Source organism: Pungitius pungitius, chromosome 12 (genome assembly GCF_949316345.1).
Source record: "Pungitius pungitius chromosome 12, fPunPun2.1, whole genome shotgun sequence".
NCBI classification, from domain to species: Eukaryota; Metazoa; Chordata; class Actinopteri; order Perciformes; family Gasterosteidae; genus Pungitius; species Pungitius pungitius.
Window position 1 is genome coordinate 1,540,969 of NC_084911.1, and position 21,450 is coordinate 1,562,418.

Below are 21,450 nucleotides of genomic sequence, written 5' to 3' on the forward strand. Positions count from 1 at the left end.
ATATTCACCTTCTTGTGAATTGTGATTTATTTTGAATATGACTTTTAATGACATTTTTATGAAACCATAATGATGAACCTTCCTATGTAAAACATACACTGTGATTTGTTATATCATAAATGACTGGATTTCAATAAAATTCTCTGATGGTGAAACGATTAAATAACAAAATGAGACTGATCTCGAAACACGTTTATTGTAAAAACATCACAGCCGAGTAAAAGTAACACACTTTAAAACTACACACACACACACACACTAACAGAGGTCAGGCACTTGGACGGGGAGGGGGGGGGGGGGGCGGAGTGTGCAGAAGAAACAAAGACCTTTCAAATGGAGGAAGGAGAAGACCAAACACCTTGGAAGACAATTCTAATCTCTGCATGATGATGAGGACGAGGTCACATGTTTCCATGATTATTACACGCAGAACACAGGGCAACGACACCCCCCCCACTCCCCCCCACTCCTCTCGGTAACCAACGGCAACGCTCACTCACATCTCAGGAACTCTACGCACAGTAACAGACGTCATTGATAAAGTTTTATACATTTGTCGAGCTGTCCCTAAACACAGAATACAGAGCAACGATTGGACTAAAAAAACCTTTGTGCCTTGAGTGTTTGTGCTATTCTCTACGAGCACGGCCCCCCAGGAGTGAGTCCGACAAGCAGTGGAATCTTTTTTTTTTTTGAGTTGACCAATCAGCTGCAAGATTTGAACATTTCACCACATCACATCGTTGTTTTACCTTTTAATCATTTGGCTGCGTTTGCTCGTTTTTCCCCTCCCCAGCTGTTTTTTTTGTTGTGTGTGTGTGTGGGGGGGGGGGGGGGGCGCGTTGGGTCAACACATTGCACGTCGTCGCCATTTCTGCTTCCCAAAGCAAGCGGTTACATTCAAGCCCCCCGAGCGCAGCCCAACGGAACAGAGACGAGGAAAAGAGACAGAGAAGCGTCCTCGTCCTCTTGAGTGTGTGTGTGTTTGTTTGTTTGGGGGGGGGTGGGGGAGTGGTAAGGGGGGGGGGCGGGGCTCTGCTGGTCGTCTAAATTGAACTGTTGATACAACTGGCATGTGCAGCGGTGGTTAAATGACCAGCGGGGCCCATTCGCTCGCCGTGCGTCCGTACTGAGGGATCAAAGAGGGGAGAAATCAAGTCAAACAGCTTTTATTGGACGGTTTTGAACAAACTCATTCAAGGTCATTCAAGGTCATTCTGACCCAGTCAGGTTACATCAGGACGGTCACATGACGCACATGTATCGATGCTTCACCCGTCACTCACCTGAATGTCAGTAAGCTCTTTGTGGAACCTCTTGGCCAGGTCGGGCCCGTTCCGCATGGTCGGGATCTCGTATGTCTGGGGGGGGGGGGGAGAGAAATCAGACCACAGGACGCTTTACAGGCAGGCGAAGGGGGGGGTTGAACTCTGACCTTTTCCCCGTAGAGGAGGCTGCCGACTGGAGACACGACGCAGGCCGTCCCGGCCCCGAACACCTCCAGGATCTTCCCGGAGTCCAGAGCCCCCAGAAGCTCCTTCATGCCCATCGTCCGCTCTGTGACCTTGAACTCACCCTGAGGGAAACACAGCGATTAAGGGGGGGGGGGTGGGGGGGTCAGGGGGGTTACGGGCTCTGTGTGGAGGACCTACCCAGTTCCTGGCCAAGTCCAGCAGAGACTGCCTGGTGACTCCTGGGAGAATGATGCCGTCCAGGGGGGGGGTGAACAACTCCTTCTCTGAAGGCACACAGTTTGATTAATGGTATTTTTATATGTCGCCATCAGAGGGGGGGGCAGAAGGAACACATAAAAGCTGAGGAGCACTTGGGGGGGGGGGCCGACCTCCTTTCTCATTGGTCCAGTAGATGAAGAGGTTCATGGTGCCGACCTCGGTGATCTCCTCCTGCTCTCCGTACAGCCAGAGGACCTGCTGGCAGCCGCGCTTCACCGCCTCCTTCTGCACCGCTATCGTCGGCCCGTAGTTACTAAAAGGGGGGGGGGTTAATACGTGTTAACCTGAGGCCACGTTTCCTCAGATATTCATGAATAATTGTTCTGTGAAATGAAATACCACATTGTGGCTTTTTTTTATTGAGGAACCTTTTGTAGAAGATGATTTACTTTCATTCTATTTCCCCCCAGTTTATGTCCTTCTGTTTGAGACCAGTGGATTTAAATTGGAAAGTGAACATGTCATTTTGTTTAGCGCCGTGTCAAATCTCTTAAATGTTCCTGATTTTTCGCCGACGAGCCCATTTATCCAATTTGACCCGTTTGTCCTGTCTGGGTTGTTTTCGTAATGTCTTGTGTTGTTGTTGTTGGTGGAAAACAATTTAAGAAAAAATAAAAAGCTGCAAATACGAATCTAATGCTTAAAAAAAAAAAGAACAAAATCGGACTTTAAATCCACGATGACCCTGAAATGTCCTCCCTGCCGAGGTGGGAGCGGATTCCCTGGGTTTGGTCGTGTAATCCCACAGCGGGGGGGGGGACCTGGGATTAGAGGCCGTGTGGATCGAGTGGAGATTTAAAAGGTTAGAAACAGTCACTCTGCAAACCTCAGGACGTATCCAAAGGGGGGGGGGGGGGGGGGGTTGTTTCATGCTCGTCTAACCGGATCGCTCTGGTGTTATTTCCCGTGGTGCCTCGTGTCATCGATGAACCGGTTCGACTGGTTCGGACCCTCCTGCTTCGACAATAAGGGCTTTCATTCCACCAGCTGGCTCCTTTCTCATCACTAACAGTTGGACTTAAGAGCAACTAACAGATTAAGAGTTAAGCACTTGTAATACTTGGGAATATAACAATGATGTATTCATTAAGGTGCTTTGATTGTGCACAAAAAAAAAAGCGGTTTGACCGTTTTTTTTTTTTTTAACATTCTTCTCCGACCCAATTTGCATTTTTGTCCCCTATGTGTCAATCGAGGCTGGATGCCAGGAAAGCAGCTCATCAGACGTTGGACCACGTCATTAAACACACAGATGTTGTGTATCATTCGGCATGTTTGTGGACATCTGACAGCGGGGGGGGGGGGGGGGGGGGGGAGACGCACCGTGGTCATTCCTACGTTTCTGCTGCTGCTGTCACAAGAACAAATCGCAACACGTCGTCCGGGGTTTCACTTTGCTCAGGGTGAGGAAAACAAACTCACCCTCCCATCTTGTAGGCCCCGACGCCTCCTTTCCACGCCCGGACGAAGGAGGGGTCGGCCAGCAGGGACACGGGGCTGAAGGAGCCGGTGGCGAAGTAAGGCCCCACCGGGCCCACGATGACGAAGATCATGGCTTCGCTGGGGTGGGACACGCCGAGCGACGGCTGGAAGGGGGGCGGGGGGGGGGGAAATGAGAGTTACCAGGGCTCGGTAAGGTGACCGGAGCCTACCAGAGATGGTCGGGGGCCTCACGTCGGTGCCGATGAAGGTGGGTCGGATGTAGAGGCTGGCGTCCTGAGAGAAGGGGACCCAGTCCTGGTCCACCTCCACCAGCTTGCTGATGCACTTGAGCAGCTCCTCCTTCTCAAAGAGCTACAGAGGAGACGAGGACACAGTGCGTTTAGTACGTGAAGTCCGCAGCGAAGACAAAGAGTCATGTGGTTTTAAGTGCCACCAAATCAGAAATTGAAAGGGGAGGATTAAATGGTTGTCGGTTGAGTTCCTTGTTCCCATCACCACACTCGTCCAACTGGCAAGTATAGGAATGTTCTTCCTTGTTCCTGGTCTCTGACTGGAAGGAGGCGCGCTGGTGTCCTCGTGTTACGGCTCCCATTGTCTCCGAGGAGCTGTCGACTCTTGCGTCACCGGAATCAAACAGGCACAAGCAGGCCCGTCGGAGCCGGAGAGAAGGGGGGGGGGGGGAGGGAGGTGAAGAGGTGAACTCACGGGGAGGCTGCTCCTCTCGGCGCTCCGATGCATCCTCGCCATGTTCAGCATGGGGCGGAACAGCCGGATGTGGTTGTCCTCTCCTCGGAACGCCTTCATGCCTTCGAACAGCTGTGGGGACACACACACACACACACACCTCTGTGAATGCAGCGGACGGCAGCATTGGGGGGGTGGGGGGCCCCCTTAGCGAGTGACCTTTGACCTCATAGCGAACGCGCTCACCTCGATGGAGTAGTGCAGGGCGGAGGTGGCCGGGTGCAGCGACAGGTTCTGGAACGGTTTGATCCGAGGCGCCTCCCAGCCGGCCTTCGCCGACCAGTTGATGGTCAGCATGTGGTCGGAGAAGTGCTTGCCGAACACCAGGGTGGAGGGGTCGGGCTTGGGCTTGCCCGCCGCGTTGCGCTCGACGACCAGATCCGACGCCTGGGGGCCGGAGGACGGGCAAGCGAGGCGGGGACAAAGGGAGAGACGCAGCGGGGACGAGAGCAGAGCAGGCGACGACAGCGGGGATTGATTTTTTATTTCTTTCGTTAAATCGGCGTTATTGACAGAGCAGGATTTTTTTTTTTAAAAGCTAAAAAGTCAGTGGAGGCCGACTCAGCAACTCGACACAATTAAATTAGACTGAATTAAATGAAAATACACAAGCAGACAGTGAGGAAAACACAGAAAGGGAAAAGAAACTTTAAGTTGTAAGTTAAAAGAGAGACAATAGTCCCACTTCAGAGTCATGTGACTTCCTTCTCCCAGTAGCGAGGTGCTCCAGCAGGGCTCACGTTTCCCTCATTACCTTAAAGGAACTGGCGTTCCGCAGGGAGCCCAAGGACAAAGGGAGAGCCTGGACGCGGCGTCCATGGAGTGCCTGCGAAATCCAAAAACACAACAAAAAACGGACAAAATCAGGACTTCTGAAAGATTTTCCTAGTCCACCCTTCAGCGTCACGGTACTACGTCTCCCCATAAGGTGACATCTCCCCATAAGGTGACACCGTGTCCTGACCTTGTGCCCCGTGTGTGTGTGTGTTCTGCACCGATGGTTCTGACAGCTAAAGAACCCTCGTGTAGGAAACAGCGCTGGGATTAGAATCAAAGGGAGGAATGCAAGGTGAGGGAGTGGTTTGCAGGGATCCAGTGTGCCGAAGATAAAAGCAAACCAATAATCGGTTACTTATCACCAGAATACGTGCGAAAACAAATACAAGGAGAACGATGAAGAATCAACTATCAGCAGCACAATTCCAACTCCAAAAAGTCGCACGGCACAAATCCATCAATAGTGTCCTTAATGCTATGACTCAAGACCTTGTAGCTTCACACACACACACACATATATATATATATATATATATATATATGTAGGTTTGTGACATGCAGGACATTTGTTCTTGACGACCTGTGGAACCCACCCAGTCAAATCAGGAAAAATGAACTAGTTAGCATGTGAGCCCAACTATTAAACCAGGAAACCCAGCACGTTAAGCTGATTAGAAATGCAAAGTAAAAACAATAACATTGACACGTGACATATGGAAAGTAGTTGTGCACCGGAGCAGATAAAAACAAACAAACAAGAGTTTGGGGAGTTTTTCCTGTGCCGATGTGAGGGTTTCGGGACAGAGGATGTTGCATGTGTACAGACTGTAAAGCCCTCTGAGGCAAATTTGTAATTTGCGATTTTGGGCTATACAAAATAAAATGAATTGAATTGAATTGAGTTCCAGCCTCAATTTAAATTCGGGTTTAAACCAATTAGAAGGAGTTAAGTGACTCCTTGTTTTTGAACTCCGCATTGATAATCGATAATCATATTTAATATTCCGTTGGTTTGACTGACCGACGTGCGCCGAACCCGCAGAAAGGGATCAAATAAGTCACGTTTGGTTAACTTTTCTTTCCTCATAATTTGAAGTCAAACTAGCAAATCTGATCTCTGCCGAATCCTTTATCTCAACCTGAACCTTTACACAATGTATTGATTTGTTTAGTGCGAGGCCGTTGCTTTTAGGGCGATGAAGAAGACCGCTTTAATGGTCTCATTTTCGGACGCGGTTCGGCGCGGTGACCTTTAACGGCGCCGCATCGCTTTGCCCTCCGCGGCGTCACGGCACAAGAAAACGCGCGTGACGTCATCGCGGGCTTTATCGATCGCGATCGGCGCCCTTATCGCCCGTGTTGAGTGAACCATTAACCCCGGACAGTCGACGTGAACACGTAAAGAAAAAAAAAAAAAAGAAAAAAGCCCCGCAGACGTCGGTCAGTGAACTCACCGTTCGGAGAGCTGCCATCTCCGCTGCGATGACGATACGCGGTTCTGTGCTCGTGTGGAAACAGAGACGAAGGCAACTTGGGTTCCGCTTTGAAACAAGAGACGCCTTTTTTTTTTTTTTTTTTGTTCGTCCGGCGTCGGTTGGATCCAGAAACCTCCCCCACGTGATTCACCGTCCCGGTGTATCGACTCCTTTTTAACGGTCGACTGCACTGCTTCAGACGGTTTGTTGCTGTTTGGGTTTTATTTGTATTTTTCCGTTCGTTGGCGGTTAGTAAATAAATATGATTTAAACTGTCACAAATACCCGAGTTGGAAAAGAAGAAAAAAAAGGCCAAGAATACAAATAAATACATATTTTTTATTATTTTTCATTAACCAGTATCATCCAAGGACGTTGTTGGGGGCGTGTCACAACGTAACATCCCATTGGCGGAGAGCAGCAGGCTCGTGAAGCAGGTTTATTTGAGGTCACGCTGGTGGAAGCTGATTGGTCGGTTTGGGGGGGCGGGGGCGGTTACACAGGTTGAGGTGAAAAACATGAACAAGATGAACGACAGTCATGAATGAAACTAAACTAAATATTTTGGGAACCAGCTTTTTTTTCGTCCCCTCAGTATTTATATTGAAGAAGTTGCTTATTTCCATTTTGTTTGTGCTCCACCGTGTTATACCATAATATATTTAATATATAAGCTTGACATTTAAACGTCTTGTTTATTTTTTACCATTAACATAACTACTGCTCAGGTATTTTCATTTTTTAGTTGAACCCCCCCTCAGCGCTCCATGTACAGATCTAAATAATATCTATTGAAATAGAGGGTTTGGTTTTATTTATTATCCTAACCTGTTTCTCTGTACACAAGCTAGTTCAACACCCCAACTTGCCCCACAGAGGATCAATTAAGGAATATAATGCATGCTTAAAGCACAATAGCACAAATATAGCATTAGTGGATGTAAAATCCGCACTCAATGTGAAAACCTGTTAAACAAGCAGTTCCATGACAATGAGCCCGTTGGGACCAGGACGAGTCCTGTCAAGTTTAATAATATTGCACAATTATTATGCATAAAAAGTCAATGTGCAAAGACAATTAGGAAATAGGTAGATCACCAAACACATAGGAGCATAAAGGGTTTACAATACAGAGAATAAAACATCATATTAATATTACACCTGTAATATTAATAATACTGATTCTAAAATTTAAAGTTTAACCCTTTAACCAAACACATTGACCCGAACTCAAAGCTTGCACAAATAAGACGTTTATAAGAGGCTGCTGTGGCAGACGATCACATGACTGAAGACACCGTAAACATGCAGAATCTCTTTTGGAAATGGCGCGGAGGCTGCGACTCATTGATCTGGTCCCTTGGGTGCTCGGGTGAGGGGAGGGGGGGCGGGGCGACGGTCAGGTGTGGATCTGACTCTTGACGCCGTAGTTGAGTTCGGCTCCTCCGCTGAGCAGCAGGTCGATCCCGGTGCAGAAAGTGGCGTCCGCGGCCAGGAACAAGGCGGCCAGGCCGCTCTCCCCCTCGGTGCCCATGCGCCCCAGCAGCTGTGTGAGAGGACGACACGTCAGTGCTCCCTCCTGCTCGCTGGCTTTTCATTAAGCTCCATTATTTTACCACCGGAGCAAGTCAAACAACAACTTTGAAATCAGAAAAAGTGACCGGTTCTTTGCAGCTCGGAGGAGGAACCCGGTCGGTTCCACAGGGAGAACTTGCCTGGTGGGTTTCTCCTGTTTTGATGGCTGCAGCAGCATCGGGTGTTTGTCCTGCTAGTTCCTCCCACAGCGGCGTCAGCACGTTGCCTGGAGAGATGCTGAAACACAATGCCAATCACAGTTCGGCTCAAGGTGTTCAGATAGCTTGAAGTATTTAGGTTTACCAGAAAAGAACAGAGGGATTTTTGCAGAGACTGTTCTGATTGGAGACTCTCGTGTGAATAAGAGACCCTGATTTCAATTAAATCAAAAGTATGTAATATTTCCCAATTTGGAAAGAGGTGAAAATATTTCAAGTCATGAAAAGTACATTTGTGTATTGGGATCTCGAGGCCCCCTAGATTTATATGGAGACCCCTTTGAAAGGTCACGACCCCAAGGTTAGGAACCACTGGATCCAACTAAAGCACTAACGTTGGCTCTCTACATCTGCATCGTGAAGCTTGTGAAGATTATGAAAAACAAAACGTGTAAATCTTATTAAAAAAAAACATAATCTGTAATAATCCAACATTCTTTCAGGAAGTTGACCAGAGCCGTTGCCCAGCAACGGGACGGCAACAGAAAAGAGCCTCTTCCTGGTCTCACCAGTTCACCCTCACGTTGTGGACACTCTCGTCCACGGCCATCGCCTTCGTCATGGATATGATCGCCCCCTGGTGGAGAAAAAAAGCACACGGCGTATTCCCCGTCTCGCTTAACCCGTGATTGAAGGTAACTACGTCATCCACAGCTGGAGCGATGCGCTCACCTTGGTGGCCACGTACGGGGCGGCGTGCTTTTGACCGATGGTCGCCACCAGACTGGACACGTTGATGATGTTTCCGTGACGCTGCCGTAGGTACGGCAGCACGTACTAAAGGCATGGATAAATGAAACAATTATCGTAAATGATAACCGTCAAAAATACATTCAAAAAGTATTCAATTGTGATCTAATTTTGCAATTGAGTTGCTTCAAAGTGTCATTTTAAGAAGTCGCCCACCAGGGGGAGACGTCACCTTAGAAGCCAAGAAGTAGCTGACGACGTTCAGATTCAGCAGGTCCAGGAACTCCTGCGCCGTGACGTCATCGGTGGATTTATGAGGAGGGTCTGCAGACCAACAGACACCAAAAGAGAGCCAATTAAGCACGACTGCGTCATCACCATCGAGTCAGCCGGAGGAGGGACAATTTAAAAAAAAAAGAGACTCACGCCACCCCGCGTTGTTGACAAGGCAGTCCACGTGTCCGTGACGCGCCACCGTGACGTCGACCAGTCTCTGTGGGGGGACACGCAGTACCAGTTACACCTATACACCCCCCCCCCCCCCCCCCCCCCCCTGCAGAGCAACCTGCAGAACTGCTTCAGACAAAGGCTTTTTTCTGGAGATTGGCGTGTCTGTCGGTGCAGTTTTAGCAGGTGAGACCAACACATTGTAGCACTTAAATTGTAATATATTTACATGTATAAAACATATATAACCAAGTTGTAAATCGGCTTATTTGATGAAATTAAACTCCGGTTTCTTGTTCTTTTGAGTTTGTATCCCTGTGGTTGATTGCACATATTGTAAATCGCTTTGGATAAAAGCTTCAGCTAAATGGCATGTCATGTAAAAAAAAAAGGGGAAAACAATAAAATTACACTTTTGTTTGATTTAAGGGAAGTTCGTGACGGATAGACAGGAGACACTTTTAACCACGGATCATGTGATCGGGCCAATAACAACAAAGTTGCACAATACCTTGATGTCATCCTCTTTGGAGATGTCACATGTGACAAATTTGCACGAGCCAGGCCCGGTTTTGTTTAGCTCCGCCTCCAGAGCCTCACCTGCTGCACCTGCGATACACGAGTGATTGTTGTCAATGGAGTATTTGTTTAAGCTTTAAATGTCTTTCAGTACAACTCCTGCACCGAAGAACAATTGAGAAGTTCTTGCATTTGACTTTAACTGTATTGAATCTTTAATACATAAACTGAGTCCACTTAATAAGTACTTTAGTACTACTTTGAATGTATTCATTTTGTACTTCTTTCTTCCACAAACTTATTGTAATTCAAAAGTTTACTGACCTCCTCTTGCACAAAACACCACTTTGGCTCCATTCTCCACTGAAAAGAGACAACGATCAACACCTTCACGTTGGTGATTCATCAAACACGGACGTTACAAACAGGAATAATTACCGAACACTTTGACAATCCCTCTCCCGATGCCTTTGGACCCCCCCGTCACGATGACAACTTTGTCGGGGTATCGGAGCGACATTTCGGTGCTGCTGCTGAACTCGATCTTTGAACGCCTCAACTGTGACACACCACGTGATCCGCAACCAGGAAGCGTCCTCTTCCTCAAACCATCGCCGAAAATTCGGACCCGCTGGTGCCTTCAGGGGCATTTTGGCAGTGTTGGAAATCACGATGTTCACTCAAAAGCTGCCAATAAAGTTGGAAAATGAGTCACTGAAGTGTCCGCTTTTACCTCGCGTGAAACCTTCTGTTGCCGCTACGTAAAGACGTGTATTTAAATGACAGTAACTTGACTAGTTAGAAATGTTTTGTGTCTCTCCGTAGTCGTTTGCGCTTCTCTCTGCGTGTGTTTGTGTCTCTTTGGGTCGTTCAGTGACTCGTTTTTTTTCACTCTGGTCATTTTTGAGTCTTTTCCACCTCCACATGTTTCTCTTTTAAAGGACGTGTAGCACTTGAAGTCCCGGGGAGACCCCCCCCTGACACTCGGGGCCCCTGAAGCTGTCGCGCTGCTAGAGTGTAAACTTGATGACGGGTCTAAAATAGCCACAGATGTCCTGATTTATATTTAATTCACAACGACAACTGCAATTGCAGGTCAAGCCCATTCGCCACGTTTTACATTTGTGGACAATTCTTCACCAGCCTCCGTCAAGTGGCCAATTAAAACGATTTATACCATGAAAACACACATTTGTGCCTCCAAAGTCCGTCTTATAATGTTTAAACATAACGGTTCTTGGCCTTTGCCATGTGTGTGTGTGTGTGTGTGTGTACAGGTCCATGTGCACACATGAGTGCAGATATGTGCAGTATGTTTAAGAGCGAGTGAGAGGTTAACAGGCTGACATTTTCGGGCCGGGGAGAGTTGTTGGGGGCAGAGAATAAGTGTCTGTGGGGGGGGGGGGGTGGGCAGCGGTGCTTTTGGATCGGGAGCAGGGTCCGGGATTGAATTTCGGCCCGACAGCATTCCCCCGGGTGGGGTGGGGGGGGGCGAACCCGAGCGTGAGAGCGAGCTCAAGTGAAGGCCGCGAGTGACCTACAAACAAGCGCGACCATCCGAGCCGCCAGATTAGCGCCGCAGCAGCAGCACCTCCCGAGGGAGCCTTCCGCCGCTCCCCCCTCCCCCCTCCCCCCCCCGACGCAGACACACCTCCCCGCCCTCCGACCGCAGGGACAGAGCCGGTGCACAGGAGAGGGGAAAGGTCAGACACGGAGAGGCACCCCTTACCCCCCCCTCATCCCCACCACCCCACCCGAGGTGGAGGTGCGGATCGGACAGAGTCATGGTCAATCTGTGCAGGCGTCGTTAGCTGCGGGTCGCGGGGCTCTGGCGACAGGAGGATTCCTACTGGCCGAACTGGACGCGCCGATGAACTGGTGATGAGCACGAGGCCGACCGCGTGTGTGGAGCTTTTTTTGCACGGAGCGCCTGCTCGATGTTATTTACACCTCGCAGTGTAGTGGGAGACGTACGTAAATCTGCTCATTAATGTAACAAATTGGGGACATTTTCATAGTCATTTTGTTAGTTTGGGTGTTTGGATTTTGTTTAGTGAAAATCGATTCGCCCGTCACACAATTCAACCACATATAATCAATTGTAACGTGACCTCAAGACGTTTTATTTTCCTGTTGTACAGAAAAATTGTGCCGTTGAATTCACAGAGAAAGAAGAAAAAGAGGTGAGATTTAGATTTGAATGGTTCCGTTCCGAGACTTGTGTGAATATTCTGTAAAAGTCATTGTGGAGCTTGTGAAGTTGTGTTTGTGTTGTTTTGTGACCAAACGTAACAACGTTCATAACCTTTGCGTGTCTTCTTTCGTCTTTCATCTACCGATGTCTCCCTGCTCTGTTCTCTTGTTCCACAGAGTGAAGAGACGAGGAAAGTGATTCCACAAACCCAGGGGAGAAGGTGATGGATCATCAGGACAAAGGAGGAGGCACAGGAGGAGGAGGAGGAGGAGGAGGAGGAGGAAGGCAGACTAAGGAAAACCAGAAGGCCGAGGAGGTCGGCGACGAGGAGAAGTGGACCAAAGACAAGAACAACAAGTTGGAGAAGGAAATCGGCGGGAAGGAGCCCGGCGGGGGGGGGGCCCCGCGGGAGAAGCGGCGCTGCCCCTGGCGGAGCGGCTGGGCCCTGGCGGAGCGGCTGGCCATCAACGTGTCGGGGATGCGCTACGAGACGCAGCTCCGCACGCTGGCCCAGTTCCCCGACTCCCTGCTGGGCGACCCCCGCCGCCGCCTCCGCTACTTCGACCCCGTGCGCAACGAGCTCTTCCTGGACCGCAGCCGCGTCTGCTTCGACGCCATCCTGTACTTCTACCAGTCCGGCGGGAGGCTGCGCCGGCCCGCCAACGTGCCGCTGGACATGTTCCTGGAGGAGCTGCGCTTCTACGAGCTCGGGGAGGAGACCATCGACCGCTACAAGGCCGAGGAGGGCTTCTCCAAGGAGGAGGAGAGGCCCCTGCCCACCAACGACCTGCAGCGCCGCCTCTGGATGCTGTTCGAGTACCCGGAGTCCTCCGGCGGCGCTCGGATCATCGCCATCATCAGCGTCATGGTCATCGTGCTCTCCATTCTCATCTTCTGCCTGGAGACCCTGCCGGAGTTCAGGCACGAGAAGGAACAGAGGGAGGTGAGGACTGGGGGGGGGGGGGGGGGGGGGGCGCAGACGGGATCCGAGGTCAACGTGGCGGGACGGCCGTGCGTTGTCACCTTAGAGATAAGCGACGCGCCGTGAGCGAGGGAGGGGGGAGCAGCGGGCCGAGCTCTTTCCTGAGATCATTCCGGACCTGGGCATCGGGTCCGATACCTCTCTTGGTTTAGCCAAAGGAGACGAGGAGGGTAGTTAAAATTCAAGTGAGGAAAGCCTGAGTGGGACGGGTCGGAGGTCTCACGTGGTGGGAGAGGCCTCGTCTGCCACTCGGGGGGGGGCGACTGCCAGAACCAACAGGCACATTCGGGCCAGACTGGACGCTCCGGAGTTGTGGAACCCGGGAGACAGTGTGGAATGAGTTAGAGGTGAAAAAAATAATAAATAAATAAATAAAAGGCCCGTGAAGTGAAAGGAAGGAAAGGAGACGACCTTGTCTCACGTTACCCCTTGGGGAGCCAAAAAGGGGGCTAAATATAGAGGGAGGACATCAACACATAAACCGATGTCTGTATTAATACTCGCTGTGACTCACGGGCTGCGAGCTGAAAACAGCACGCAAAGGAGACTGTTTCTGATGACCGCCGCTAAACCGAATTAGCCTCCTGTGGCGTTCTGGAGGGTGCGCGGCGGGCAGAAGCGACACCGCTGCCGCGCTAGCATTTACACCTGCCCCCCCCCACCACGCCCCCCCACGCCAACACTGCTCCATTACTCCCACACATATAAGGATGTAAATCAAGAGACAGACAACACGGGACCCTTCATCGGCGCTGGAGGCCCGAATGTGGTTGGTGCCTCCTGACGAGGTGTATGTCGTTTAATTGGAGGTCATTCTTATGCAACCTGGGTTGAATGTGGATGTGTGCCCCCCCCCCCCCCCAGGTAAACACCACTGGCTCTGTCAGCACCTACTTAAGTGGCTTCGTTGCCTCCTTCCAATCAGCGACACGTGGTACAAATGACGCTTATTTCGATAGGAATGTCCCCAATGCTGCATATTGTCCCCAATGTACAGCATTGGGGACAATATGCGCTTCGAGGTCACCAGCAGCTCGGAGTAACCATATCTAACTTGTTCAAAGACACTAAATCCCAACCATTTCAAACCTGCACCGACTTCCCAGAAGAAAAAAAAACCCCCACGCAGCCCGTTAAACGAAGTGTCAGATGCCGCCGCCGCCGCCGCTGCCCGTCTCTGAGGCCGTAACGCAACCCAGCGTCACATGAACTCCCGCTTTTATGTGTGTGTGTGTGTGTGTGTTTATATATAGAGAAACTGATTTATATCTGAGGAAAAATAAAGCCGGTGGAGTGGAAATGGAGAGGAGGGGAAAGTTAGCACCGTATCACAGAGCTTGCTGGCTCGATCCGACCTGGTGACAGGTGTCCTTCTCCCAATGTGCTGAGGACAAACTTTATGAATAATTGCGTCTTCTCACCGATCCGCTGTTTCCACTCCTGTAAACATTGTCGCCATGGAGACACTTTGGTATCACCCAACCCCTTTGCTCTCGTGTTTCCCCATCTCATGTTTGATGAGAGAATGCATGCATGTGTTCACGTGTTGGTCCCATTTGCTTTATTGGTTTAACCTGAAAACACCTTTTCTGTCGTTTGTCTTCTGTCTCAGCAATTCACCACCATGCCTCACCCCACCATAGCGAACGAGACCATCTCGGTCCCGCCCGGGTTCAACCCCTTCCAGGACCCCTTCTTCATCGTGGAGACCATCTGCATCATCTGGTTCTCCTTCGAACTCATCGTGCGCTTGATCTGCGCCCCGAGCAAGGTGCACTTCTTCAAGGACGTCATGAACACCATCGACTTCTTCGCCATCATTCCCTACTTCGTCACCCTGGGCACGGAGATGGCCAAGGACAAGGGGGCGCCGCCCTCCGTGTCCCTGGCCCTCATCAGGGTCATCCGGCTGGTGAGGGTCTTCAGGATCTTCAAGCTGTCTCGCCACTCCAAGGGCCTCCAGATCCTGGGCCAGACGCTGAAGGCCAGCCTCCGAGAGCTCGCGCTGCTCATCTTCTTCCTCTTCATCGGGGTCATCCTCTTCTCCAGCGCCGCCTACTTCGCGGAGGTGGACAGCCAAGACACGGCGTTCACCAGCATCCCCGGGGCCTTCTGGTGGGCCGTTGTGACCATGACGACGGTGGGCTACGGGGACATGTACCCGGAGACGGTCGGGGGGAAGCTGGTGGGCTCCATGTGCGCCATCGCCGGCGTGCTCACCATCTCGCTGCCGGTGCCCGTCATCGTGTCCAACTTCAGCTACTTCTACCACCGCGAGAACGAGTGCGAGGAGACGACGCAGTACAAGCACGTGTCCACGTCGCTGTGGGACGGAGAGGACGACGGCGAGGGGGAGCGCGAGGACGGAGAGGACGAGGGGGTTTACGCCCCCGTGTACGGGCCGGACATCTGCCCGCCGCTCAACGGCTCCCTCCTGGCGGGGCTCTGCACCGGGCAGGAAGCCGGCGGGCGGAGGGGGACGAACTTCTATCTCAACGAAACTCTGGTCACTCAGGTCTGACGGAGAGGAGGGCGGACATCTGACGGAGAGGAGGGCGGAGGTACAACGTGAACACGGAGACTTGATGCCAGATTTTTTCTCTCAATGAATAAATGTAATGTGAGCTCTTTGAAAAAAAAAGACATTTTCAGAAGCCTCAAATAATCGTCCATCCAGCTGAAGGTATGGACGATTCCACCTGCTGCACAATGAAGACGATAAAAAGATCTGACTGAGTGATGGCAGTGAGAAACCCTGTTGCTTGTTTTGAGCATAGCAAAGGTGTTCATTAGAAAAATGGTATTAAAGGTTTTAGCGATAACTTGATTTTACATTTTCATAACTCACTTAATAATTTCCTTGAAAGTTTCCTGAATATAAGTTTAGGTTAAATTTTGAATTTGCTTTAACCTCCCTTAAACCCAAGTGTATTGTGAGAAGCTGTATTCTCCTTACATACACTTGCATGTGGACATTTTTTCATGTTTAGTTGTGCTGACTGAAACACTACCTCGGTTACACAAAAAAATATATTAAAAGATTGTATTAAAAACGTATCTATATAGTTTGTTTTATAAGAAACTATTTGTTTGAAAAGCAGGTTAAAAATATTTTCCCATTGTGCAGCAGATGGACAAAGATTATTTAAGCAAAATGTTCTTAAAATGGGATAAAAGCGTAATAAATCAGCCGTGAGCTGGTCGTGCCACATGATCGTCCCTGCACAGGTGTAAAAAGTATTTTCAAAATGCCTGTAATGACAGATGACACTTCTGCAGAAATGTGACCACGTAGAGCCGGCGTGCAGCAAACACTCGAGCAGTGAAGCGATCTTCTACGGGGGCCAGATGCACGGCGCCGCGGCGGTGTGTCTACGGCGTAACCTGCAGCCGCAGGGTCGCTCACCAGCGTTCATGTCCTCGGTCATGGTTACATACGGCGACGTAATGGATACGGCCCGCAGAGAGAGAGAGAGAGAGAGAGAGACGCCGCGAGGTCGGCCCGACATTTCTAACCAGCGGGGGCTCGAAGGCCTTTTTTGAACTTCCTGTTTCTAGTCAATGTGTTATTTTTACTGAAATAAAGTATGTGGTTCAAAAGAGCTTAAGAGATCTTATAGTTTTGTTCGACAATTTAAAATATGTCTGCTCACCAAGGGCTGAACCAGACATCGGCCATGTTTCATGTCATCTGGATGCTAACGCTAGCTAACACTAGCTAACGCTAGCTCACGCTTGCTAACGCTAGCTAACTTTTTGCTTCAGCAGATTGTATTCGCACCACATAAAAGTGGTGTTTGTCCGTGAAGATTATCTTGGTGAACCAAACATTTATTTTAGGCAATAATCCAAAATCCAACAGAAACTCCTGATGGATTTTTCTTTCCTCTTTTTTCCGTTTTCCATTTTCACGTCATCGCTGCAGCTCTCTATCGAATCCATCGAAATTGTCCACGAGGAATTTCTCAAGCCATCTCTGCGAAGTGATCCGTCTTCTTCTGCACATTTTCTAGGTGGCTCATTCTCACTGTGAGAAACTCAATAGAAGAAAAGGGTCATTTTTTATTTATATATGGTGATCAAATATTTCATCCAAATCATTAATCAAAAATAACGTATGTATGTGTGTGAAATGTGTATTCTATTTATTATTTAGGTAAATACGCAGCAGATAAATAAAGCTAATTTTGCAGGATTTTGATAGTTTTTCGCAATTTCTTGATACGATTTTTATTTTTTTAAGTCTGAATCTGAGATACTTTTATACGCTGTTTTGACAGTGTGGATGTGGTTTGATCCGCAAAACAACCCTTAAGACATGTGGCTTTAGTATGTTTGAACCTGAATGTCTTCCTTCATTTAATAAAGATCACATCGCTTGTCGCTCCGATCGTGGATTTGTGATTTTGTGATGGTAACGTGAGAGGGGCCCTCTCAGTGCGGGGAGGATGCTGCGCGTTGCACGGCCCCCCCCCCCCCCCCCCCCCGTGTGATGAGCGATCCCGGCCTCTAGGTGTCAGACTGTGTTTTTAGAAAGCCGCTGCAGCTGGATTTCACCGAGCTGAACGGGCAGAAAGGATCACATCCACTCACGCCGCGTCACCCGGACGTTACGTTACGTTGTTTTCATTCCTTGTTACTGAAAAAAATGAAGAAAGGGATTCGCATTATTGTACCAAACTGGAAGCAGATGAAAGTTGACGTGATTTGATTCTACATTATGCATCACCAGGGACATTTGTGGATTTCCTTTTGGCGTTGAGAGTGTTTTTTTTTTACATTTGGCAGTTCAATATTTAATAACTATTTAATCATCTTTGTAGCCAAAATACACAGACTAAAGGACAAACATGTCTCATGGCTGTAACAGCATGAAATCATCCATCCTGTCACACCAGACGTCCAATGTGGCGCCATGGCAACACCTTCTCACACCCAATTTTAACAAATACCGACTGCTTTAGTGGTCCTAAACTTCACGACCCCCCAAATCCCTCCAGTGCCGCCTTTACACGTCTCAGTCCACGCTCAACACGGCCTTTTTGTCTCAACTCAAGTCGAGAATATATTCGAATTGAGCTGAACTGACGAGAGGGGGGCGGCACGGTGGCGTGGTGGTCAGCACTGTCGCCTCACAGCAAGGGTGTACCCCAACTATCCAAAGTCCACCCCCCCGAACCCCCCCCCCGCAACCCTGAGGACAGGATAAGCAGTGTGAAGATGGATGAACGAACGAGGACGGAAAGTGTTTCGGAGCAGATGATGATGTTCATAACACACACACACACTCCCCACTACGCTGTGATTAAATTCCAGACCCCCCCCCCCCCCCCCCCCTCTCAGATGGTCCTCCTGGCCCCTCTCATGCCATCGGACAGATTAGTGTCCGAAAAACATCCTCATCACAATTTATAATTTCCGACAAACCTCGAACACCTACTTTTATCTCGTTGACCTGCGGCATCTCACCTTTAACCCCCCCCCCTCCAACCTCTCAACCCTCACCCACCTCGCCTTGAACATGGAATCTGACGTCAGCAACGGTTGCGATTACCCAGAGTGCCCTTATGCTGTCTGGGAAGAATGAAAAAGGGATTGACGTCTTTCTGGCCATCTGCCGCCCCCCCCCCCCCCCCCTCCACTCCTCTCCCGTCCCTCGCCCATCCTTAACTGGAGAGGATTATGCGCGCTGGTATCTCGGCGTGCCTCCGTCTCATCAGCGCGCTCTTTATTGCTCCCCCATGTGTGTCTGTTGCAGAGCAGTAATATCTTTGTGTCCCCTTTCGGCCGCAAATCCCTCCCCAGATTGCGCTTAAGCAGCAGAGGAAAACACAGGAGAATCGCAGTTACTTTAAATAAATCTCTAAGATTTTATTACATACAATATACACATGAGCCGGACCTGTGAATCTGAGTCAAGACTTAAGGATGCAGGGAAGATGAAATTTAATTTAAAATGAAAGGCAGTCCAGTCGCGAGGGAGAGGCCGATGACGTTATTTTACAGCATTTAAGAATGAAACGAGAGTTAAAACAAGTAAATTTGAAACATACGACTAAATTGAAACAGCATCTCGCCTAAAACTCTTCCTTTTAGACACCAGACCACAACGAGGAAACACAAACCATAGATGATGGGGGGACAAGATTGACATCAAGATGAGAGGAGATGTGCAAGAAGGGCACCGAGGAGGAGACGTAACGAGATAAACTAAGGTAGAGAATAAATATAAAATAGTGTCTGCTGTTTGGTTCTTCTCACGCTTATTTTTAAAAGAACATTTTAAAGTTAAATTAGAAGATCAATCCCACTTTAATGCACGGAGCCAGCAGCCTGTTAGCTTAGCTTAGCATAAAGATAACAAGAACCCTCCTACAATAAACACCCGAAACATGAGGCCTTAATTAGTGACCTTATGGGGGAGGGGGGGGGGGGGGGGGGGGGGCAGGTCGGTTGGATTTACTCTGCAACATTTGAGCTCCACGTCTGCACGGAAATGTTTTTTTTTTTTTTTTCTTCTCTTTTTTTGTCTTTTTTCGGAGTGGTAAGAAGCGGATCAGGGCAGGTCGCTGGGCGGCATCGCCTGCCGCCGGTCGTAGGCCGTGTCGTCGCTCTCCTCGCCGTCGCTGGTCTCGCCGAGGACCCGGTCCCTCTCCTCGTCCTCCTCGGTCTCGCTCTCCCGCCTCAGGCGCTCTCGCTCCCGATCCCTCGCTCTCTCTCTGTGGGAGCGAGGCAGCGTGGGGACCTGGTGGGGGGGGGGGAAGAAAAGGAGGGCCATGAGAAAATCCTGAGAGCCGTTCAAGTCTCCAGAAGCACGTGTTATTGCGTCATTTCAGACGGGGGGGGGGGGGGGGGAGTGGGAGGGGTTTACCTGGTTGTCGTGGCTGGGCAGGGCGCAGTAGCCCGCCTCCGGCCTGCGGAGGACCCGAGGCGAGTGAGCGCGGAAAGGCCGGGGGAGTGGGAGCAGACGGAGCGCGGCGAGGGGGAGCGGACGGGAGCGGGGCGACGGAGACCGGGCGGAGCGCGCCGGGGAGTAGGCGGTGAACTGGGACGGTGGGGCGACCTGGCCGTGGTGGTTCTGCTTGGGAGGGCGCGGGGAACGGGGGGGCAGCTCGGGCGGCTTGAAGGGGTCGATCATCAGGTCCGCCTCCGTCAGGAGGGGCGGCGGGGGGACGAAGTCCAGCTCCTCCGGGTGGAGGAGCAGCATCTCGGCCGCGTCGATCTCAGCGAGCTCGGCCTTCGACAGGTGGTCCACGATCCCGGCGCCGAAGGAGTCGCCCACCACGTTGATGGAGGTGCGCATTCTGTCCCTGTGGGGGGGGGGGTCGGGAGGAGCAGTATCAGAGTCGGAGGGAGCGGGGTCGAGGGTGGAGGAGGGAGCCAAATCACCACCAAAACCTTAAAATGCCTCACAGCAGCCAGTCGACGGCGATGAGCAGACTGATGTCCTGAGTGGGAAGCCCCACGGCCGTCAGGATCAGCAGCATCGTGACCAGCCCGGCACTGGGAATACTGGCGGCTCCCACGCTGGCCAGGGTGGCAGTCAGACTGTGTGGGAGGGGGGGGGAGAGCAACATATTCCTATGAGAACAACAACAAAGAGGTGGTGGAGAGGGTCCAGATCGCAGCTGGCAGGCGCTCGAACGCACCACGAAGAATGCAGGAGGTAGGTTTTAAACTTGTTGAGAGGAATTTGTTACTGCAAGTAGTTTTTTTTTTTTAAAGGAAAAAAGACAGGTGTTGTTTCTGTCAAATGGGCTTTATTGATCCTGGAGGGGAAATTCCTTTCTTTTCTTTTTTTTTTTACGCACACACACAGGACCTACACACAAGCATGAAGGGCTGGACGGAGGTTTTGTGTCATGTGATGGAGTATAGAAGGAGAATCTTCAGTGCTCTTTTGTAGTCTGCCATTAAAATGCCCCCCCCCCCCAAAAAAAAGAGTCCAGAGGGCTGAGATGTGGAGGAATGAGTTTCCTGAATTCTTGTGCGTTATTGCATCTGACATCAACGCATCCCGAACACCCTTCTCCACCTGAAAACGGGTTTGACGGGGATCTCGAGGTTTTTAAAACCCTTTTCACGATGAGCAGGTTTGTAGGGCGAGCTGTCACCGCGGCAACCGCCCCGTGGGATTGCCAGAGGTTTAACGGAGATTTACAGGGTTGCTTTCAGGAAACAAATCAAAAGAGAAGCCGAGGCACTTTCTCACCTCTACGGAGTCCTTAGAGAGAAGGACCTCTCCGACTCTCTTTTATCTGCCGGCATTTAATCTCTCAAGGTCTACAACAAAGTACTTTAGAACAAAAAGTCACAGTATTTGCACGATGGTTGAGTTACTATAAAAGCCCCCCCCCCCCCCCCTGCCTTTATTGTTCCTGCGTTTGTTGTTTTAATGCGAATTGTATGCAAAGCAGCGCTGCATCACACGGGAAACCTGATTAAGTGTCCGATACCTTTTCAACATACGCATTTCTAATCATTTCGGCACGTCGTATGTCTCCCTTGATGTTCTCCTGCCTCCTTTTAAAGACGTGACTGCGAGTTTGTGTTTACAACGCGATGCTTCTGATCTCAGAACGCCGCGGCGTTCAAACCGGACCGTGTTCCAGAACAACTCTTTCAACAAGACTTTTTTCCAAAAATAGGATTT

At 50.1% G+C, this 21,450-nt stretch overlaps 4 protein-coding genes across 7 annotated transcripts; 1 reads left to right on the forward strand and 3 right to left on the reverse strand.

Annotated features, from left to right (window-relative positions):
* Positions 1 to 669: 669 nt before the first annotated feature.
* bcat2 (branched chain amino-acid transaminase 2, mitochondrial) lies at positions 670 to 6,282 on the reverse strand. 2 transcript variants are annotated; one of them, XM_037476349.2, is made up of 11 exons: positions 6,152 to 6,282; positions 4,675 to 4,746; positions 4,107 to 4,307; positions 3,882 to 3,992; positions 3,408 to 3,527; positions 3,156 to 3,319; positions 1,844 to 1,986; positions 1,653 to 1,738; positions 1,436 to 1,576; positions 1,287 to 1,361; positions 670 to 1,129 (listed from the first exon to the last, which is right to left on the reverse strand). In XM_037476349.2, the coding sequence occupies exons 1-11, from the start codon at positions 6,167 to 6,169 to the stop codon at positions 1,088 to 1,090; spliced, it is 1,173 nt and encodes a 390-aa protein (XP_037332246.2). In that variant the 5' UTR covers positions 6,170 to 6,282; the 3' UTR covers positions 670 to 1,087. The 2 variants fall into 2 exon arrangements, with proteins under 2 accessions (XP_037332246.2, XP_037332247.1); XM_037476350.2 differs by lacking the exon at positions 6,152 to 6,282 and having other exon boundaries at positions 4,107 to 4,508; positions 4,675 to 4,752.
* An 886-nt stretch (positions 6,283 to 7,168) lies between these two features.
* On the reverse strand, positions 7,169 to 10,224 carry hsd17b14 (hydroxysteroid (17-beta) dehydrogenase 14). The gene is made up of 9 exons (XM_037476358.2): positions 10,060 to 10,224; positions 9,946 to 9,984; positions 9,614 to 9,711; positions 9,082 to 9,148; positions 8,888 to 8,979; positions 8,638 to 8,742; positions 8,475 to 8,542; positions 7,888 to 7,984; positions 7,169 to 7,718 (listed from the first exon to the last, which is right to left on the reverse strand). The coding sequence occupies exons 1-9, from the start codon at positions 10,139 to 10,141 to the stop codon at positions 7,572 to 7,574; spliced, it is 795 nt and encodes a 264-aa protein (XP_037332255.2). The 5' UTR covers positions 10,142 to 10,224; the 3' UTR covers positions 7,169 to 7,571.
* Positions 10,225 to 11,294: 1,070 nt separating this feature from the next.
* On the forward strand, positions 11,295 to 17,176 carry kcna7 (potassium voltage-gated channel, shaker-related subfamily, member 7). 3 transcript variants are annotated; one of them, XM_037475254.2, is made up of 4 exons: positions 11,295 to 11,591; positions 11,763 to 11,804; positions 11,992 to 12,758; positions 14,410 to 17,176. In XM_037475254.2, exons 3-4 carry the CDS (start codon positions 12,039 to 12,041, stop codon positions 15,316 to 15,318), a joined length of 1,629 nt encoding a protein of 542 aa, XP_037331151.2. In that variant the 5' UTR covers positions 11,295 to 11,591; positions 11,763 to 11,804; positions 11,992 to 12,038; the 3' UTR covers positions 15,319 to 17,176. The 3 variants fall into 3 exon arrangements, with proteins under 3 accessions (XP_037331151.2, XP_037331152.2, XP_037331150.2); XM_037475255.2 differs by having other exon boundaries at positions 11,295 to 11,522; XM_037475253.2 differs by having other exon boundaries at positions 11,295 to 11,499.
* Positions 17,177 to 19,232: 2,056 nt separating this feature from the next.
* LOC119219821 (uncharacterized) lies at positions 19,233 to 21,270 on the reverse strand. Its single transcript, XM_062566191.1, is given in 6 exon segments — positions 19,233 to 19,542; positions 19,669 to 19,754; positions 19,757 to 19,790; positions 19,792 to 20,107; positions 20,211 to 20,345; positions 21,254 to 21,270. Coding segments are annotated over 6 exon segments (777 nt in total). The 3' UTR covers positions 19,233 to 19,353.
* Between the last annotated feature and the right edge of the window lie 180 nt (positions 21,271 to 21,450).